The sequence below is a fragment of the Rana temporaria genome, chromosome 2 (genome assembly GCF_905171775.1).
Source record: "Rana temporaria chromosome 2, aRanTem1.1, whole genome shotgun sequence".
In the NCBI taxonomy this organism is placed as follows: Eukaryota; Metazoa; Chordata; class Amphibia; order Anura; family Ranidae; genus Rana; species Rana temporaria.
This window is the reverse complement of record NC_053490.1, coordinates 143,156,922-143,176,263: the sequence shown is the minus strand read 5'-3', so window position 1 is coordinate 143,176,263 and position 19,342 is coordinate 143,156,922. Positions and strand designations below refer to the sequence as shown.

Here is a 19,342-nt window from a genome sequence, read left to right as displayed (position 1 = left end):
GCCTGTTTGGGGTACTTGAGGACAGGGCTGAGAATCACTATCTTGGACCATTCAGAAATTTTGTTGCTAATTTCTGGACTTGCTCTGTCATCAATATCATTTTAGAAGTATGGTCTCTAGAACTGAACATAGTGGAAAAAAACAAATATGCCGTTCATTGTACAAGGAATATTTTGCTTTGTCAGGGAATTTTCCTGTAGCTTAGGGAATGAAGTGAAGTTATGCTGGCTTCCATCATACTATCATGTGCAAGCAAAAATCCTGTTTGTGTTTGTTTTTCTTGCACTCGATTGGGTAGAGCTGCACGATTAATCGTTAAGAATCGTTATCGTGATTTTTTTCCCTTGCGATCTTGACAAAGTATTTCCCGATTCTTTCTATGCAGAGAATTATCTGGTCTGCTGAAGCCTACAGCCATCAAAAGGAAAAAACAAACAAACAAAAAAACTGCAGTCTGCCAAGTATCACAACATTCTTCAGTCAGGGAACTAAGTGTAAACATTGTAATGATTTGTCCTTTAGATCAAAGGAATACACTTCTGTAAATGAAGGAAGTTTAACCACTTAAACACGTTGGCCAGGATTCAGATACATTGGCGTATCTTTGAGCGGACGTAGCGCATCTCATATGCGCTACGCCGACGTAATGTAGAGAGGCAAGTACTGTATTCACAAAGCACTTGCTCCCATATGTACGCCGGCGTAACATAAATGGGCCGGTGTAAGCCAGCGTAATTCAAAGTAGCAAGGCAGTGGGCGTGTTGTATTGTAATGAATCGTGACTCCATGTTAATGCATGGCCGATCGAACGGTGCATGCGTGCGCATGCTCAGAATCACGTCGCAAATACTCTCTAAGATACGTGGGCTCAATGCTTTCGACGTGAACGTAACTTACGCCCAGCCCCATTCACGTACGACTTACGCAAACAACATAAAATACGACGCTGTTCCGACGTTTCCGACGTCCATACCTTAACATGACTTAACCCTGCTTTATGAGGGGTAAACTTACGCCGGACGTAAGCCTTACGTAAACGGCGTAGCTAAATCTGACGGGCGCAAGTACATTCGTGAATCGGCGTATCTAGGTCATTTGCATATTCCATGCGTAAATCTATGGAAGCGCCCCTTGCGGCCAGCGTAAATATGCACCAAAGATGCGACGGCGTAAGAGACTTACGTCGGTCGTTTCTTGGCCAAATTCAGGCGTAACTGCCTTTCTGAATAAGCGCATAGATACGACGGCGCTCATTTGGACTTACGACTCATATCTGGAGATACGCCGTCGTAAGTCCTTTCTGAATCCCGGCCTAAACCTTTTTCTGACATTTGTTGGTTTCAAGTTAAATAAATATATAAAAATATATATATATAGCAGAGACCTTAGAGAATAAAATAGCGGTTGTTGCAATATTTTATGTCACACTGTATTCGGGCAGCAGTCTTTCAAATGCAATTGTTTTGGAAAAAAAATACACTTTAATTAATAAAAAAATAAAAAAATAAAAACGATAAAGTTAGCCCATTTTTTTTTTATAATGTGAAAGATGTTATGCCGTGAGAATCGTGTTCTTTATTCCAAGCAAAAAAATAGTGATTCTCATTTTGGCCACAATCCTGCAGCTCTATGATTTGGGTATTCTTTGCAAAGTGAATTTTCACCATGTTCACTAAGCCAAAGGGAAAATTCCCTTGCAACCTGAACAGCCTATTTGTCTTTAGTAAATCCAACCTTGTGTCAGAAATGAGTTCTAACTAAAGCTCTAGATAGGAGAATTTGGACCTTTGGTAGTTCTGGCCAACACTGTACTCCCAATGTTTTCCTAAGTGCATTTTTTTTATTTTTATTCAGAAACAATCCTCCATCAATGCCAAATGGTGTTCCATGTTACAAACAGCAAAAAGACACACCTTACCACCAATCATTTAGTTATACATCACTTGCAAACAGATTAAATAGAGCAGAGTACAGAACTTTGTGGTACACCACTAGTGGCTGGTCCCTGGTAATGGATGTTCTTGTAAACTTTCTATATACTAACAGTTATGTTACAATAAGTGTGTAAACATGTGAAGTGGCCTTCTAAGTGCTGCAAAGCTTAGCGTGTAAATCAGTACAGTAACAACTCATTTATGTGTTTGTTGTGTTGTGTTTTTTTCCAGACTTTTCTAAGAATAGGCTGACAGAAGTGCCGGTTGAAGTCTGCCATTTTGTGTCACTAGAAGCACTCAACTTATACCACAATTGTATCAAAATTATTCCTGAGGCATTAGCAAATTTACGGATGTTAACTTACTTAAATATAAGGTATATTTATTTTACTGATACAAATACAGCCTGCCAAACTGCAGTATATAAACCTTGCTGACATGAAATCTGTGCTGTGCATTGAGATAATATTGTATATTTACCTGATTCAAGCTCACATCTTACCTGCTTACTGCGCCATATTATTATATTACTTATATAATTGTTCACCGGACATCGAAGCTGCCATTGCTAAAATCATCAGTATCCTGGCTTTTATGTTAACCCTCTTATTACTTTCATAGTTTGAATTACTTGTCAAAACAAGTTTGCCATTAAAAAATAATTAAAGGCAAACTTTTATTTTTTTTCATTTTGGCTAAGTTTCTAACTCTTGTCCTTTTTTCGTCCCATTTGGGGGGGGGTCCCCTCACTTCTTGTCTTGTAGCCAAAACAGGGAGTACGAGGAGATACCTCCAAGGGAAGGAAATCCCCAGTTGTCACCAGGGTCTGCAGAGCTAGTTTCCCCATTGTAAGATTTCCACTCTTTTTCTGTTCTGGTGGCAACCCAAAATTTGGGATTTTGGTTGAGTCTCCCTAAGGGGTACTTACACATACAACAATAAAAACAAAGCAGTCATTCCAATCCCTCTCCACTCTAAAACCAAAGAAAAAAAAATAAGTTTTGTCTTTATTTATACTTTAAAGTGGTTCTAAAGAAAAAAAAAATACCCTAATGCATTCTATGAATAAAGGAAAAAAAAAAACTGCCCACTACTTGCACCCCCCACATCCTTAAAGGGTTTGTAAACCCCCTAGGTTTTTCACCCTATTGCATTCTATGCATTAAGGTAAAAAAAACTACCCCCCCCCCCCCCCCCAGTGCCCCCTTTTACTTACCTGAACCCGATTGTTCCAGCGATGAGGATGAGCACAGCAGCTCCAGCTGCTGTCCCGGGGCCTCATTGGATAGAGATAGCAGTACAGCCATTGGCTCCCGCTGCTGTCAATCGTATCCAGTGACATGGGGGTGGGGCCGAGTCCTGCCATCTGTGTCAATGGACGCAGCAGCAGGACTGGGGAGCACGCCCGCATGGGTGTCCCCTTGGAATGCTTGTCTCGATGCAGGGAGGTACCAGGAGCGCCACTGTGGCTCCCCAGAAGAGGAGGATCTGGGCCACTCTGTGCAAAACCCTTGCACAAAGGAGGTAAGTATAACATGTTTGTTATTTAAAAAAAAAAAAAACCTTTACAACCCCTTTTAAACATCTACCTGACTCCTCTCTCAATCCAGTGTTGCCCCGCTGGCAGCATCGTTGCTCTCTCTTCCTCTTTTCACAGGAGCAGCAGAGCCTCCAGTGAGGAGGAAGCAAGGGGTATTGTGACGCAGCACTGTGTGTCTATGGACACACACAGCCTGGCACAGGAGCGTGTCCGCGTGGGTGCCCCCTCAGCACACAGAGCCTTGCTGAGTGGGCAACCGCAGGATGGGAGGAGCAGACTGTGCCAGCAGGGGAGGAGGCAAGGGACCAATTTGTTCCAAACCTTTGCACAGAGCAGGTAAGTATAGCATCTTTTTTATTTTAATAATAAAAAAAATATTGCCTTTACAATCACTTTCAGAGTTTTAACTTTTTTGATTTCAATACTTGTGCTGAACTGTAACTTACTGAACAGTAATTATTAAAGGTATTGGGTCACTATAACCACTTATTCGTTTTCTTTATCAGAAAGAAATAAGCAGTGGCAGTCAAAATATTTCTCTCATGACCGGTTTAATAAGCTAAGTTAGCCTCGTACAGAATGCACTTTCAGTTGAGCCTGAAATACAAATTTGCATTGAGAGAAGGGACAGTAAAACAGTTATTGTGCACTACTACTCAACATAGCCTTCATCTGAGATGAGCAAAAAGGGTTGTTCTTGTGTACATATATATTTACAAACTATAAAACTTTAGAAACCTGAAAGGGTATGTCAAGGTGAAATAATAAAAAAATAAAATATGGAGTGCATCTCAGCAATGCATGCACATTTCACGTGTTATATCACTTAGACATTGCAAATACAAAAAAATACCTGTCGATCTGCCAAAATGTCTCAACCTCTCCCAGTCTCAGATATCTACAGCTTAACAGCTGTAGTCCAAGATGAGAACTAGGAGGGCTCTTTGAGATAATACAGGAGGAGTACAGTTTCATACAGGAGGGCTTTGTACAGCAAGCCCCCTAATGGTCTCCCCAAAATACCTTTTTTAGTGTTCTGACCTGAGTCAGCCTCTCACCTAGCAGCAGGTTCTCACATAGAAGAGAGCGTAAAAGAGAGAGACAGAAAGCACTTGAGGCGCTATCAGTTCACATATGAAAAAACATGTGTATTGCTGAATATTGTAAAATATAGACTTAGGGCTGGAAGCTTTATCCCATACAAAACTCTACAAAGTCCCTGGGCTCTAGGACCTAGCTGGAACCTATTAGGATCTAAAAAAAGGTTGTTTTTTTCTATATCGGTCATGAAACCTGTAGTCCCTTAGCATGGACTGGTGAGAAACCTAGGTGACACATATACACTGTACACAACCTTACTAGCCAGCACCTCACAATAACTATATGTACGTTATATATATCAAGGGCGTGCAGTCAGGGGAGGCAGGTGAGACAGAGCATTAAAAAAAAAAGATCAACTTTGAGGGTCGTAGCTCGATAACCAGAAGCTACTATCAGCTATGGTTACTGAGATGCAGGGCTCCTTGAGCATCCTGTCAGAAGCTAAATGCAGAGCAGCCAGTATAAATACAAGCTGGCACACTCTGTTTGCAGCAGACGGAGAGGATGAGCTCACAATGCCTCTCCTCACTTCTTGTCAGAGGCACTGAGCTCAATGGACAACTTGGAGTCTTCGACCAATGGAAAGTACCATTGGCCCAAGCTATCCAGTAAAAATGGTGCAGTTGAGGCACGTCTCTCACTGCAGTGTCATAGAAGGGGGGCATGTATCTAAAAAGACAAATACTCCCTTCCAGCCCAGCCCTCTTACATACAGGGAAAAAGCATGGGTTTATGGGTATAAGATTTACCCATAATCCCATATTTTTCTCACACAGGTAAGAGGGAGAATGAGAATCTGCGGCTGCTGAAAAGGTACAAGCTAAATCATATATTAGTATGTTATATTTTTTTAAGATAATAATTATTTATTTATTTACTGTGAAATTACTGGTTGGAAGTTATAACTCCAAACTTCAGTATTTTGTCAGTTAAGCCATCTGCTTGAGTACAGTTTTTGAAAATATAGTAAATGACCTTAAAAACAGTATATCATAATTATTTGTATATTACTTACTTATGGTAATTAACCCCTTGCCACCCAGGCCAATTATGACACTTCTCCCCTACATGTTAAATAGTTACATAGATAGGTTGAAAAAATACACAAGTCCATCTAGTTCACCATGAAAAAAAAAGAAATATCGTAATCCCAATTCTATACCCACAGTTGATCAGAGGAAGGCAAAAAAACAAAAAACGGCATAGCATGCTCCAATTTGCTACAACAGGGGAAAAAATTCCTTCCTGAACCCCCCGAGAGGCAATCAGATTTTCCCTGGATCAACTTTACCTCTAAATCATAGTACCCAGTTATACTATGTACATCTAGGAAAGAATCCAGACCTTTCTTAAAGCAATCTACTGAGCTGGCCAGAACCACCTATGGAGGGAGTCTGTTCCACATTTTCACAGCTCCTCCTGTGAAGAAACCTTTCCGTATTTGTTGATGAAATCTCTTTTCCTCTAGACGTAAAGAGTGCCCCCCTTGTCCTCTGTGTTGACCGTAGTTCACTATATGGACCCCTTATATATTTGTACATGTTGATCATATCCCCCCTTAATCTCCTCTTCTCAAAAGGGAATAAATTCAGTTCCTCTAATCCTTCCTCATAGCTGAGCTCCTCCATGCCTTTTATCAGTTTGGTTGCCCTTCTCTGCACTTTCTCCAGTTACCCCATATCCTTTTTGAGAACTGGTGTTCAAAACTGAACTGCATATTCTAAAACTGATCTGCAAAAATCATAATTTTTTTGCTCGAAAATTACTCAGAACCCTCAAACATTATAAATAATTTGTTTTAGCAGATATCCTAGGGTCCGGCGCATTTTATGTCGTTTGCGTTCGGCTTTTTCCGGCGTATAGTTACCCCTGCTAATATGAGGTGTACTCAATGTTAAGTATGGCCGTTGTTCCCACCTCGCATTTTAAATTTTTTACGTTGTTTGCGTAAGTCGTTCGCGAATAGGGATTTGCGTAGAATGACGTCACCGTCGTAAGCATTGGCTTGTTCCGGTTTAATTTTGAGCATGCGCACTGGGATACCCCCACGGACGGCGCATGCACCGTTAAAAAAAAACGTTGTTTACGTCGGGTCACAACGTATTTACATAAAACACGCCCCCATCACATCAAATTGAATTCCGCGCCCTTACGCCGCCAAAGATACACTACGCCGCCTTAACTTACGGTGCAAATTAGTTGAGGATTCGAAAAAAAAAGTAAGTTACAGCGGCGTAGTGTATCTTAGATACGCTACGCCCGGCGGTAATATGCGCCGCTGTACGTGGATCTGCCCCTACATGTTTAGAGTTACAGAGAAGATCTAGTGCTAAAATTATTGTTCTCGCTCTAATGTTCACGACATATGTAACCTGTGTGTATCTGGCTCTGATACTAGCCAGTGCCTCACCAGCCACTGACCTCACCTCATGTTCCTGATATATAAATCTGTATATATATACTGTATATGTATAGATAGATAGATACCTTATATCTATCTATATATAGATATCTATATATACACCCACTGTGCAGACACCCAGGGCCGTGTTTTGCAAAGAAATCTTTACTATAAAAAGGGCTTTTTTTTCAGCACAACAAATATACAGCTTCCTTTTGATTCCAGATTCTACCCTTTGTGGAGAAAATTGTCTGTTCCCTGTCCTTGTAAGCACTGGCTAGTCCAGTCCTAGTCTTAGCAAACCTGCATTGAGTCAGCCACTGATCCTTCCTCAATACACATGTATTTTTACTTTACTATTGCCTTTTGTATGCAAAATATTTTAACATTTATTGTTAATATAGTCCAAGTACCTATTTAGTAGTGTGATTCAAGAAGGCGGCTACCAGCACAGGATACTATATACATTTTCCAAGTCAGTAAATCCTAACAGAAAGCACAGAGAAAACTGCTCAGAATATATCTGATGTGAGGAATTTTGCGAAGTCATTGGCAGCAATGACAACCACTGTATATTTGTCACTGCTGGTTTCTATTAAATATATACATGTAACATACAGCATATGTTATAACCTCATTTGTCACAGTTACAGCCATTCGGTGGTTAGGAATTTGGTGCTGTGTATTTGTTGGAATCCTTGCATAACAGAGTTCTGTTTCTCCGCTTTTTTTCTTAGGCATTCGTTTTCCTCCCACACAGCCATTTTTCCCTATACACAGATATCTGGCTGTGAGCGACCTCTTTACACAGCTCACGCTTGGACGTTGTTCAGCTGCACTTCTGAAAACACAAAGGATCGCTAAGAAATGTGCAGCTCTTTTTAAATGCCTCTGTGAGTCACTTAAGAAAATTATAGCTTGGCTCTACTGAACTTTATTTTTTTTTCTTTTTCAGTCGAAATCAGCTCTCATCGTTGCCAGCCTGCATATGTGGTCTTCCTCTTAAAGTCTTAATTGCAAGTAATAATAAGATTGGGTTTCTGCCAGAGGAAATAGGTCAACTGCAGCAGTTAATGGAGCTGGTATGTCACTAAATTGAATATTTTCTATTTCTTACTTTCATATTTAGGGGTGTTGTAACCCCAGGCTAATGTGTGGGATGTAAGGTAAGCCAAATTTATCAGTCCCTCTGGGGGAAAACTTGAACTTTAACTAATGAATTGAAAATTGGTACTTTCTTTTGAAAGAAAACAGAAGTCTGGCAGGGAATTAGATGAGAGACCTTTTGGAAAATCACTTAGTGAAAGAGATTTATGGGGAATGAAAAGGCTGATGTGACAGTGCAGGGATTCTTTTGGAAATTACTATAATGATCAATGTCCTAAAGGAAAATTAGCAAAATTGAAACAGTGGCACCTTTCAATCATGTAGGAGGCTACCAACTATGCCAGGTGCACTTGGACAGTCCTGCTGTTAACATGGTGCACCTCATGACAAGACTTCCAATGTAATAAGTCATAGCAACCTGTTTTGTTAAGTAATCTAGCACTCTGGGCACACAAGGACAGACGTGTGTATGTGTGTGTGTGTGTATATATATATATATACTGGGCCAGATTCACATAGAATTCCGGCGGCGTAACGTATCTCATTTACGTTACACCGCCGCAAGTTTTACAGGCAAGTGCTCGATTCACAAAGCACTTGCCTGTAAAGTTGCAGCGGCGTAGCGTAAAGTCCACCGGCGCAAGCCCGCCTAATTCAAATGATCCAGGTAGGGGGCGTGGATCATTTAAATTAGGCGCGTTCCCGCGCTGATCGTACTGCGCATGCTCCGTCCCGAAATTTCCCGACGTGCTTTGCGTGAAATTACGTCGCAGCGATGTAGTTTTTGGAACCTCGACGTGACTTACGTCCATTCCTATTCACGGACGACTTACGCAAAAAAAAAAAATTCAAATTTCGACGCGGGAACGACGGCCATACTTTAACATGGCATGTCTATCTATACGCCACAAAATAGCAGCTTTAACTTTACGCCGGAAAAAGCCGACTACAGACGACGTAAGAGAATGCGACGACGGCGCGTACGTTCGTGGATCGACGGAAATAGCTAATTTGCATACCCGACGCTGAAAACGACGCGAACTCCACCCAACGGGCGCCAAAGTATTGCATCTAAGATCCGAAGGCGTACGAAGCCGTATGCCTGTCGGATCTTACCCAAATGCCGTTGTATCTTGGTTTGAGAATACAAACTAAAGATACGACGCGGGTAATTTGAAAGTACACCGGCGTATCAAATTACACTTTGTACAATGTAAAGTAGTGAGTGTACAAGTGTGTCTTGTCTATAGTCAAGCATGGTGGTGGGAGTGTCATGGTCTAGGGCTGCATGAGTGCTGCTGGCACTGGGGAGCTACAGTTTATTGAGGGAACAATGAATGCCAATATGTACTGTGACATACTGAAACATGATCCCCTCCCTTCAGGGACTGGACCAACAGGCCAGTTTTTTAACACAATAACGACCCCAAACACACCTCCAAGATGATCCCCTCCCTTCAGGGACTGGACCAACAGGCCAGTATTTTAACACAATAACGACCCCAAACACACCTCCAAGATGATCACTGCCTTGCTAAAGAAGCTGAGGGTAAAGGTGATGGACTGGCCAAACCTGTCTCCAGACCTAAAACTCATTGAGCATCTGTGGGGCATCCTTAAAGTGGTAGGTGGAGGAGCACACAGTCACTAACATCCACTAGCTTCTTGATGTTGTCATGGAGGAGTGGAAAAGGACTTCAGTGGCAACATGTTAAGCTCTGGTGAACGCCATGCCCGAGAGGGTTAAGGCAGTGCTGGAAATAATACAAGCTGTACACTCACTACTTTACATTGTAGTGAAGTGTAATTTCTTCAGTGTTGTCACATGAAAAGATTTAATAAAATATTTTACAAAAATGTGAGGGGTGTAAATGTATGTATGCATATGTGTGTGTGTGTGTGTGTGTATATATATATATATATATATATATATATATATATATATATATATATATATATATATAAAACTTAAAAAAATAGGCTGAGTAAGGAAGTGTCAAGCTGCATTCTACAGCCCCCAAAATGTATGTTGCTCTGAACAAGAAATGAATAGCAGAAAAATTAAGTTATTCAAAATAGGGACACATTCCACTTCTCCCAAAGATGGACTAGTCAGGATAAGGAAGTTTACACAGGCTGCCAACAAGCATGAATTGCTGGGCTTTGTTATTATATATTCATGCTCTGCAGACTGCATACCATGGTTGCCCATAATAATAGCTTTCATCTGTAAGACAACTTTTACACAACAGAAGTCACATAAAACATTGGATCAACAAGTCAAAAATTAAGTTGATTAAATAGGATACATTTTACCAAAATGTATTTTCCATTTACGTCTTTCTTATATTACTGTAGGCATCATCAGGCAGCACATTGTTCTTATAGCCATTTGGCTGTTCAGTTAAGAGCACAAGCAACTGTGGCAGTTATCATTCAAAGCGTGCCTAACTGCTTTAGGAAACGGTTAAATCAATGGGTTTAGTTCCTCTTTAAGGCCCCTTTCACACGGGCGGCTGTTCTGCCGCAGTTAAAAGCATGTTTATTTTCTGCTGAAATTCAAGACTCCAGGCACAGCGATCAGCTGCATTTGTACAGTGCGATTAGCTGCGGTTGCGTTTATCCACGGCACGATATTGAACGGGGATCCAACTTGGATCCCTGCCAATACCAAGCACTGTGTATGATATGAATCTTGAGGGGGAACTCCACGCCAAATTTCAAATAAAAAACCGGCATGGGTTCACCCTCCAAGAGCATACCAGGCCCTTGGGTCTGCTATGGATTTTAAGGGGAAACCCTGTACACCCAAAAAACGGTGTAGGGGGCCCCCAAGATCCATACGAGACCCTTATCCGAGCACGCAGGCTGGTCAGGAAAGGGGGTGGGGAGGGGTGGGCCCCCTTGTTTAACTGTACCAGGCCGCATGCCCTCAACATGCGGGGGTAGGTGTTTTGGGGCAGGGGGCGTCCTGCGGCCCCCTCCACCCCAAAGCACTGTGTCCCCATGTTGATGAGGACAGGGCCTCTTTCCCCGACAACCCTGGCCGTTGGTTGTCGGGGTCTGCAGGCGGGGAGCTTATTGGAATCCGGGAGACCCCCTTTAATAAGGGGGCCCCCAGATCCCGGCCCCCACCCTAGGTGAATGAGTATGGGGCTCCAGGATTCCAATAAGCTCTCTGCCCGCAGACCCCGACAACCAACGGCCAGAGTTGTCCGGAAGAGGCCCTGTCCTCATCAACATGGGGACACAGTGCTTTTGGGTGGGGGGGCCCCAAAGCACCTATCCCCCCCCCATGTTGAGGGCATGCGGCCTGGTAAGGTTAAGGAGGGGGACGCTCGCTCGTCCCCACCCCCTTTCCTGACCGACCTTGCTGCGTGCTCGCATAAGGGTCTGGTATGGTTTTTGGAGGGACCCCCACGCCATTTTTTCGGCATACGGGGGTTCCCCTTAAAATCCATAGCAGACCCAAGGGCCTGGTATGCTCTTGGAGGGGAATCCCACACCGTTTTTTTATTTGAAATTTGTCGTGGAGTTCCCCCTCAAGATTCATACCAAACGCAGCTGACACAGTGCACTGCGATTACCTACGGTTATGTGTCGATAGCTGCGCCAGATCGCACCTGGATGCATTAAATTCTATTTTTTCTATTTGCACCGAACCGCAGGTGACAAAACTGCAGCTAAACGCAGTGTGTGAAGGGTGTCATAGGAAAGCATTGTGTGCTTCTAGCTGCGAAAAAATCCGCAGCTAAAAGCACCATTCTATCCGTCCGTGTGAAAGGGGCCTAAATAAATCTGCTCCACTGATTCTGACTGACAATGACAGTTGTAAAAGTGATTTCTGAATTATAGCCATCTTCTCTTCAGTTGTGTTAAGTTTTAGAGAGCTATGAAAAAATGCTGTAAATTAGGAAAGCTTACAGAAAGATGTGTTAATAGTTTATTTCTATCAATTAACAAAATTAGTAAAAAAAAAAAAAGTTAATGAACAAAAGCGAAATCCAAATCAAATCAATATTTCGTGTGACCACCCTTTGCCTTAAAAACAGCATCAGTTCTTCTAGGTACACTTGCACACAGTTTTTGAAGGAACTCGGCAGGTAGGTTGCTCCAACCACAGATTTTCTACGGATGTAGGTTGCCTCAAATCCTTCTGTCTCTTCATATAATTCCAGACAGACTTGATGTTGACAACAGAGCTCTATGGGAGCCAAATCACCAAATCACCAATACTTTACGCACCCACACTCAAATATCCCCCTAGATATTTTAATTAATTTTCGAACTGTTCAGTGCTATAAAAGTGATCTAACCTTGGAATATCAATCTTGCTCTTCTTTTATTTATAGTGCAGAAAATAAAAACACCAAAAGAAAGCTCTATTTGTGGGAAAAAAAGGACGTACATTTTGTTTGGGTACTGCGTTGCACGACTGCGCAATTATCAGTTAAAAAAGCGACTCAGTGCCGTATCTCAAAAAATTACCTGGTTATTGGGCAGTGATTTTTATATAGCAAGAGGGGTGAACAATAATCACACTAAAATGTAAACAAACTAATTTTAGAGAACAGTATGACTATACATCATGCATAGTATAAAGAGCAAAGAACTTGCTCACCACAGTAGTTGTGTCCAAGAAAACGTATATGTTTTTTTACATATACACGTACTGTATACCACTGAGAAAAAAGAACATGACAATTTTTATGCATTAAAAAACTGATCTACATTAGCGACCAAGAGACAGGAAAAGGGGTTCAAACTCATAACCAGGTGGTACAGGTGCGACTCTGTTCTCCACCAGTTTGTCCGTACGGTTCCAGACACTTGCTGGTGTTACCATGCCTTTAAAGGCTCCACATTTAGTGGGAATGCCGCCAACATCCAGGCATTTTGGCTGCAAATCCTCAATCTTTGTTGTAAGCTTATGGCGACTCATATATATTCTGCTTTCCCCTACATTGGCACTCCTCTCCATGATTCCTGGACCCATTAAATCCACAAAAAAAGATGTCCTTGTTCTAGAGGCATCCAGGATGGTCATACCTCAATATTGGAAAATGACCATCACACCTCCCTATGTGGAATGGGCAAACAAACTTGTCTCCAGTCAGAACCTTGAATGTGGGCTGCCACAGGAAAATGATAGGAAAGAACAGTTTAAAAATAATGTGGACTTTGTGGTCTCTGTTTCATTTTTCATTGGCGTTTCAAGATTGGATCAAGGAGATATTTTTACAGAATCCAGTAAGCTATGATAGAGCGACCACACCCCCACCTCCCCTCATATATTAATTTTCTTAATCTCTCCTTTCCTACTTCCCTTCTCAATTGACTATTTTCCCACCACCTCTTTTCCACTTTGGGACACCAGCCTCATTTGTTCCATTACAACCTCCTTACTAAGGCACAAACCTCTCAGCTGAACAGTATCACCTATTACTTGGACTCCTGAGGAGGGTAACACCCGATAAGCATGACAGAGCCATTGTCTTCATTGGCTGCCCAATGGGTGATCTAAGATAGTAGTGCCCAACCCCAAATGCCTTTTGGCTTCTTAAATAGGAGCTATGTGTTTCTATAGGACCTTTAGTGTATACGCTTTAACACTGTTGATAGAATTGATTCCTGAGGCCTCGTACACACGACCGTTTTCCTCGACAGAATCCATCAAGAAACTTCGTGGCAGAGCTTTCTTGCCGAGGAAAACGGTCGTGTGTATGTTTTTCATCGAGAAAACTGTCGAGGAACTCGATGAGAAAAAAAGAGACAAGTTCTCTTTTTCCTCGTCGGGAGTCTCAATTTCCTTGTGTTCCTCGTCGGGCTGGTTTGCGACGAGAAACACGTTCGTGTGTATGCTTAGCAACTCACGCATGCTCAGAATAAAGTATGAGACGGGAGCGCACCTTCGGTAAAAGTAGCGTTTGTAATGGAGATAGCACATTTGTCACGCTGTAACAGACTGAAAAGTGCAAATCGTCTCTCACCAAACTTTTACTTAACACGCAGTAACATGAGATTAGCAAAAGCAGCCCCAAGGGTTGTGCCAGTGGAATCGAACTTCCCCTGCCGTCGTACGTGTTGTACGTCACCGCGTTTGAGAACGACAAGATTTGGTCTTGACAGTGTGTACGCAAAGAAAGCTTGTCAAGTTTCTCGACAAGCCTAACAAGGAACTCGTCGAGGTAAACGATGTTTCTTTTACGACGAGTTCCTCGGTCGTGTGTACGAGGCCTTATACCTCTGTAATTCTTCTATCCTTTTGTATTTGTTTGTAATCTGTTTAAAATAGGACTGAACTGAAAAACCAATCTATTTACTGATAATTTATGCAAGAACTTTTGTTCCTTGCCTAATCAGTAAAAATGTTATGTAGCCTTAATGTGCAGGTTATATCGATACGAATGCAAATATTTATGGTAATTCGTTATAAACCATTTTAAGTTGGTTTTAATGCATGTATAACATAAATACTTTATGTGTATATCTAGTTTAGCTTTAAAAATAATAACTCTTTATTACATACGGTGGAATGACCTCTGTACCCTGAGAAAGCATTACAGTTCGCTATAGTGACAAGATAAAGAATTCTAATATGGTGTGACTGGGGGGGATAGCAGACTCTTGTTATTTCTCGGGACAAAGTAATATTATTTCCCCAGACTCTATAATCACATAGAAAATATTAGGCTATTTTTTTATTTCGCCTGGGAGAGCCAGAGGCACAATCAGCACATACATCGATTAAATCATACTATAGGTAGCATATGGCCAGAGCCCTGCACAGCAGATGTGTCCCCTAGCCTCAACATTCATCTCTGATATTATAACCTTGCAAATGTACTTCTGATTATATATTATGTTACTTAGCTGTACTTTTCCCTGATAGTCATTAGTAGTTGAACAATTAAGCATATTGTATTACAGTTTGACAGTTTTCTCATAAAGCAAAGAAGGTACTTCAGAACTTAGCTGTGTTATATCACATCTCATTCAACATTTTTTTTCTCTCTCATCTGAGAATTTAGAGTTCACTATATGGGAAATCACCTAGGGGAAATATGATTCCCCCTTACTTTCAAAAATATTTTATTTTTTTTGTTAATATGACACTTATCTTGAGAATTGTTATACATATATAGGGTTGGGAGGGTAAGTCTTCCCAAGAAATATACACTTCTTTTTTTTTTTCTCTCATCTGAGAATTTAGAGTTCACTGTATGGGGAATCACCTAGGGGGAAATATGATTCCCCCTTATTTTTACAACAATTTTTTTTTTGTTCACTTATATTGAGAATTTTTTATACATATATAGGGTTGGGAGGGAAAGTCTTCCCAAGAAATGTGCACTTTTTTCCCCCCTTCTTTTGGGGATGGGGGCTCTCTCCCCGGGATTCCGTCATCCAGCTCTTTCTTTCCATAATGCCCCTGTTTTCTTTCTAGCTTGCTACCTCTTGACAGTTTTTTTAACCCCTTCCATACAGGGCATTTTCACCCCCTTCCTGCCCAGACCAATTTTTAGTTTTCAGCGCTGTTGCACTTTGAATGACAATTGCGTGGTCATGCAACACTGTACCCAAACTAAATCTTTGTCCCCCCCCCCCCACAAATATAGCTTTCATTTGGTGGTATTTAATCATCTCTGCGGTTTTTATTTTTTGCACTATAAACAAAAGAAGAGCGACAATTTAAAAAAAAAACACACAATATTTTTTACTTTTTTATTTAATAAATATCACAATTTAAAAAAAAAACATTGTTTTTCCTCAGTTTAGGCCGATACGTATTCTTCTACATGTTTTTGGTAAAAAAAAATCGTAATAATCATATATTGATTGGTTTGCGCAAAGGTTATAGCGTCTACAAAATAGGTGATAGATTTATGGCATTTTTATTTTATAAATTTTTTTACTAGTATTGGCGGCGATTTGCGATTTTTTTACTGTGACCGCGATATTGCGGCGAACACATCGGACACTTTTGACAAGTTTTTGGGACCATTCACATTTATACAGTGATTAGTGCTATAGATATGCATTGATTACTGTGTAAATGTGACTGGCAGGGAAGAGGTTAACCACTAGGGGGCGCTGAAGGGGTTAATATGTTCCCTAAGGTGTGTTCTAACTGTAGGGGGGAGGGGACTCACAAGGGGAGGAGACCGATGTGTGTTCCTCTGTACTGGGAACACACATTGGTCTCCTCACCGCTGACAGGAGGTGGATCTGTGTGTTTACACACACAGATCCACACTCCTGCCATGATTACCGGCAATCGCGGGCACCCGCGCCGGGCCACGAGTGCTGCCGCGGGCGCGCGCGCCCTAGATCGCCGGGAACACAGGACGTCATATAACGTCCACCCGGATCGAGAGAGGGTCTCTGCCGGCGTCATGTTACAATGCGCCGGTAGGGAAGTGGTTAAACTAGGAGTGGAAGATGGAAGGTATAGGACTGGGGAGGATGTATTCGAGATAAGGGGAAATGTAATTATAACCTATAAATAATATAGACACTAGTCAGATTTTATGAGGGAATTATTCTGAGACTATGTATGTATGTATGTTTGTATTATGTGTATTTATGTATTTTTTTATTTGTAATGTGGAAAAATATTTTTAATAAAGAAATATGTAAAAAAAATAATCCAGAGACATTTAGACATTTAGCATCAGTATTGATGGCCTACTCATTTCTCTTAGTACAAGTTTATTTTAATTAAAGGGAATAACCATAATAAAATGCATAGAGTATATAGGGCAAAGTTGGATTATTGGAACATAGAAATATTTTTTCTCCATTTTGCCCATTATTTTTATTTTATTACTCTTTAATTGAAAATCTTTTGAAAATATTCTGAAAAAAATGATGGTAGTCTAACAAAGGTGCCATGAATAATCAACCGGAAAAAAAAGCATTCTTTTTTATAAAACTTCTCATATATAATGTTATAATAAAATATTAATAAAAAAGATATAGTACCTTATAAATTACCGTGGTACCTTTTTAAAGCTGTAAGTTGATGTTTTTCATCTTCTTGACTTTGCTATATTAACACAATTGTAGAAACTAAAGGTAAAAGAATATGGGAGGGAGTGATGATATATATACTGTAAGCACATCTGAAACTAAATGTATGGCATGTGATTTTATAGGACATCAGCTGCAATGAAATAACATCTTTGCCACAGCAAATAGGCCTTTTGAAGTCTCTACGAGAATTAAATGTAAGAAGAAATTATTTAAAAGTTCTACCTCAAGGTCAGTGTCAAAGAAAAAGATTTGTCTTATATGTGCTTATTTAGAATGAATGAATTTATATAAATGAGAATAAGCAAATTTATAACTTTAAACATACGGTGTATTAAAATGACCATCAATATCCACAGGGTTACAATTCAGGCTGGGCACATATTTACTGTGGCACCTAAGCTTTATTTTAAAGCACCAGACATAAAGTTTGACCAGGATGCTGAGATAATGTGTAGGGAATTGTAATATATCTTATTACAGTGATATCTGACTTATAAACGTAAAAACATGAAGAACATGAAGCTCTTTATCACCACAGACTTCCTCATTGATTTGATGATATGTAAAGCAAAAATAACGTAAGAGGAAATTGTGGTTACAGTTTAATCCTCATGCTGTGATTATTTGGTGCAGCTGTTTAATGAAATTTATATAATTGATGATGCCATTGTATTATATTTTTCTTAAAAATGACCAGGTCTGTGATCTTCTGCAGACTAAACTGTCCGAGCCTGTGAATGGATAAAGAGAGAACAGCAGTAGGGCAATTAAGTCATTATTCGGCTCACTCTCTGCTCTTTTCTTCTGTCAGTGTAAGGGTTGGTGCACATGGTCATTTATATTTTGCTATGGATATGCATTTGTGAAACATTTTTTAAATGTATGCATTGCAGAATGTTAATTTGCATCAAACTGTATGCTTCCATTTAGTGTTGCTTTTGCCATTCTTTGTGCTGGTTTTGATCCTTTGCTTTTATTCTAATGTATTATTATTGTTTATTCTCGTGTGTGTGTGTATACACAAGTCAAAATAAATGCATCCCAATCTAATCTTAAAGCGGAGTTCCACCCAAAAATGGAACTTCCGCTTTTCGGAACCTTCCCCCCCTCCAGTGTCACATTTGGCACCTTTCGAGGGGGGCGGGTGCAGATACCTTCTGGCATAGAGTCACGCCACTCCCCCCCCTGCTGTCTCCTGGGAAACACACTGGTCCCAGGAGAGAGTGGGGACCAGTGAGGGCGCGCCTCGCTACTCGCACATGCGCAGTAGGGAACCGGGCAGTGAAGCCGCAACGCTTCACTTCCCGATTCCCTCAACAAGGATGGCGATGGGGGCAGCTGAGAGATGAGCGATTGCTCAGCCTTGGCTGTTGACATCGCGGGCAGGCTGGACAGGTAAGTGTCTATTTTTTAAAAGTCAGCAGCTGCAGTATTTGTAGCTGCTGGCTTTTAAAAAATTCAGGTGGACCTCCGCTTTAAATGTAAGATTTTTTTTTACCTGAAAGCACAATGTTAGACTTGCTTCTGAGTCTGATGCTGTGTACAGTGCTGTGAAAAAGTATTTGTCCCCTTCTTGATTTTATTTTTTTATGTTTTCATTTTTTTCACACTTAAATAATTCAGATCATCAAACACATTTTAATATTACACAAAGATAACCCCAGTAAAATGCAGTTTTAAAATGATGATTTCATTTAGTAAAGGATAAAAGCTGTCCAAACCTGTCTGGCCCTATGGGAAAAAAGTAATTGCCCCTCTCATGCTAAATCATGTAAACCGTAATTAACCAAATTTTTTTGGAAGGCCAATTTAAATTTCACTTGCCACACCCAGGCCTGGTTACTGCCAGACCTGTTGAATCAACTCACTTAAATCGAAGCTGTCTGACACAGTGAAACACACTAAAAGATCTAAAAAAGCAACACATCATAACTTGATCTAAAGAAATGTAAAAACAGATGAGAAACAAAGTAATTGACATGTATCCTTTTGGAAAGCGTTACAAAGCCATTTCTAAGGCTTTGAAACTCCAGCGAACCACTGAGACAAATGGAAAAAAATTGGAACAGTGGTGAACCTTCTCAGGTTTGGCCGACCTACCAAAATTACTCCAAGAGCACAACTACGACTCATCCAGGAGGTGATAAAAGAACCCAGAACAACATCTAAAGAACTGCAGGCCTCACTTGCCTCAGTTGCCTCAGTTAAGTTCAGTGTTCATGA

At 40.8% G+C, this 19,342-nt stretch overlaps 1 protein-coding gene across 4 annotated transcripts in view; it reads left to right on the top strand.

Annotated features, from left to right (window-relative positions):
• LRCH1 (leucine rich repeats and calponin homology domain containing 1) overlaps positions 1 to 19,342 on the top strand; it is a 290,465-nt gene that overhangs the window by 146,816 nt on the left and 124,307 nt on the right. For all 4 annotated transcript variants that reach the window (XM_040341251.1, XM_040341250.1, XM_040341253.1 and 1 more), the window contains exons 2-4: positions 2,166 to 2,310; positions 7,932 to 8,058; positions 17,242 to 17,347. In XM_040341251.1, the coding sequence (XP_040197185.1) occupies positions 2,166 to 2,310; positions 7,932 to 8,058; positions 17,242 to 17,347 (378 nt within the window). The remainder of the gene's footprint in view (positions 1 to 2,165; positions 2,311 to 7,931; positions 8,059 to 17,241; positions 17,348 to 19,342) is intronic.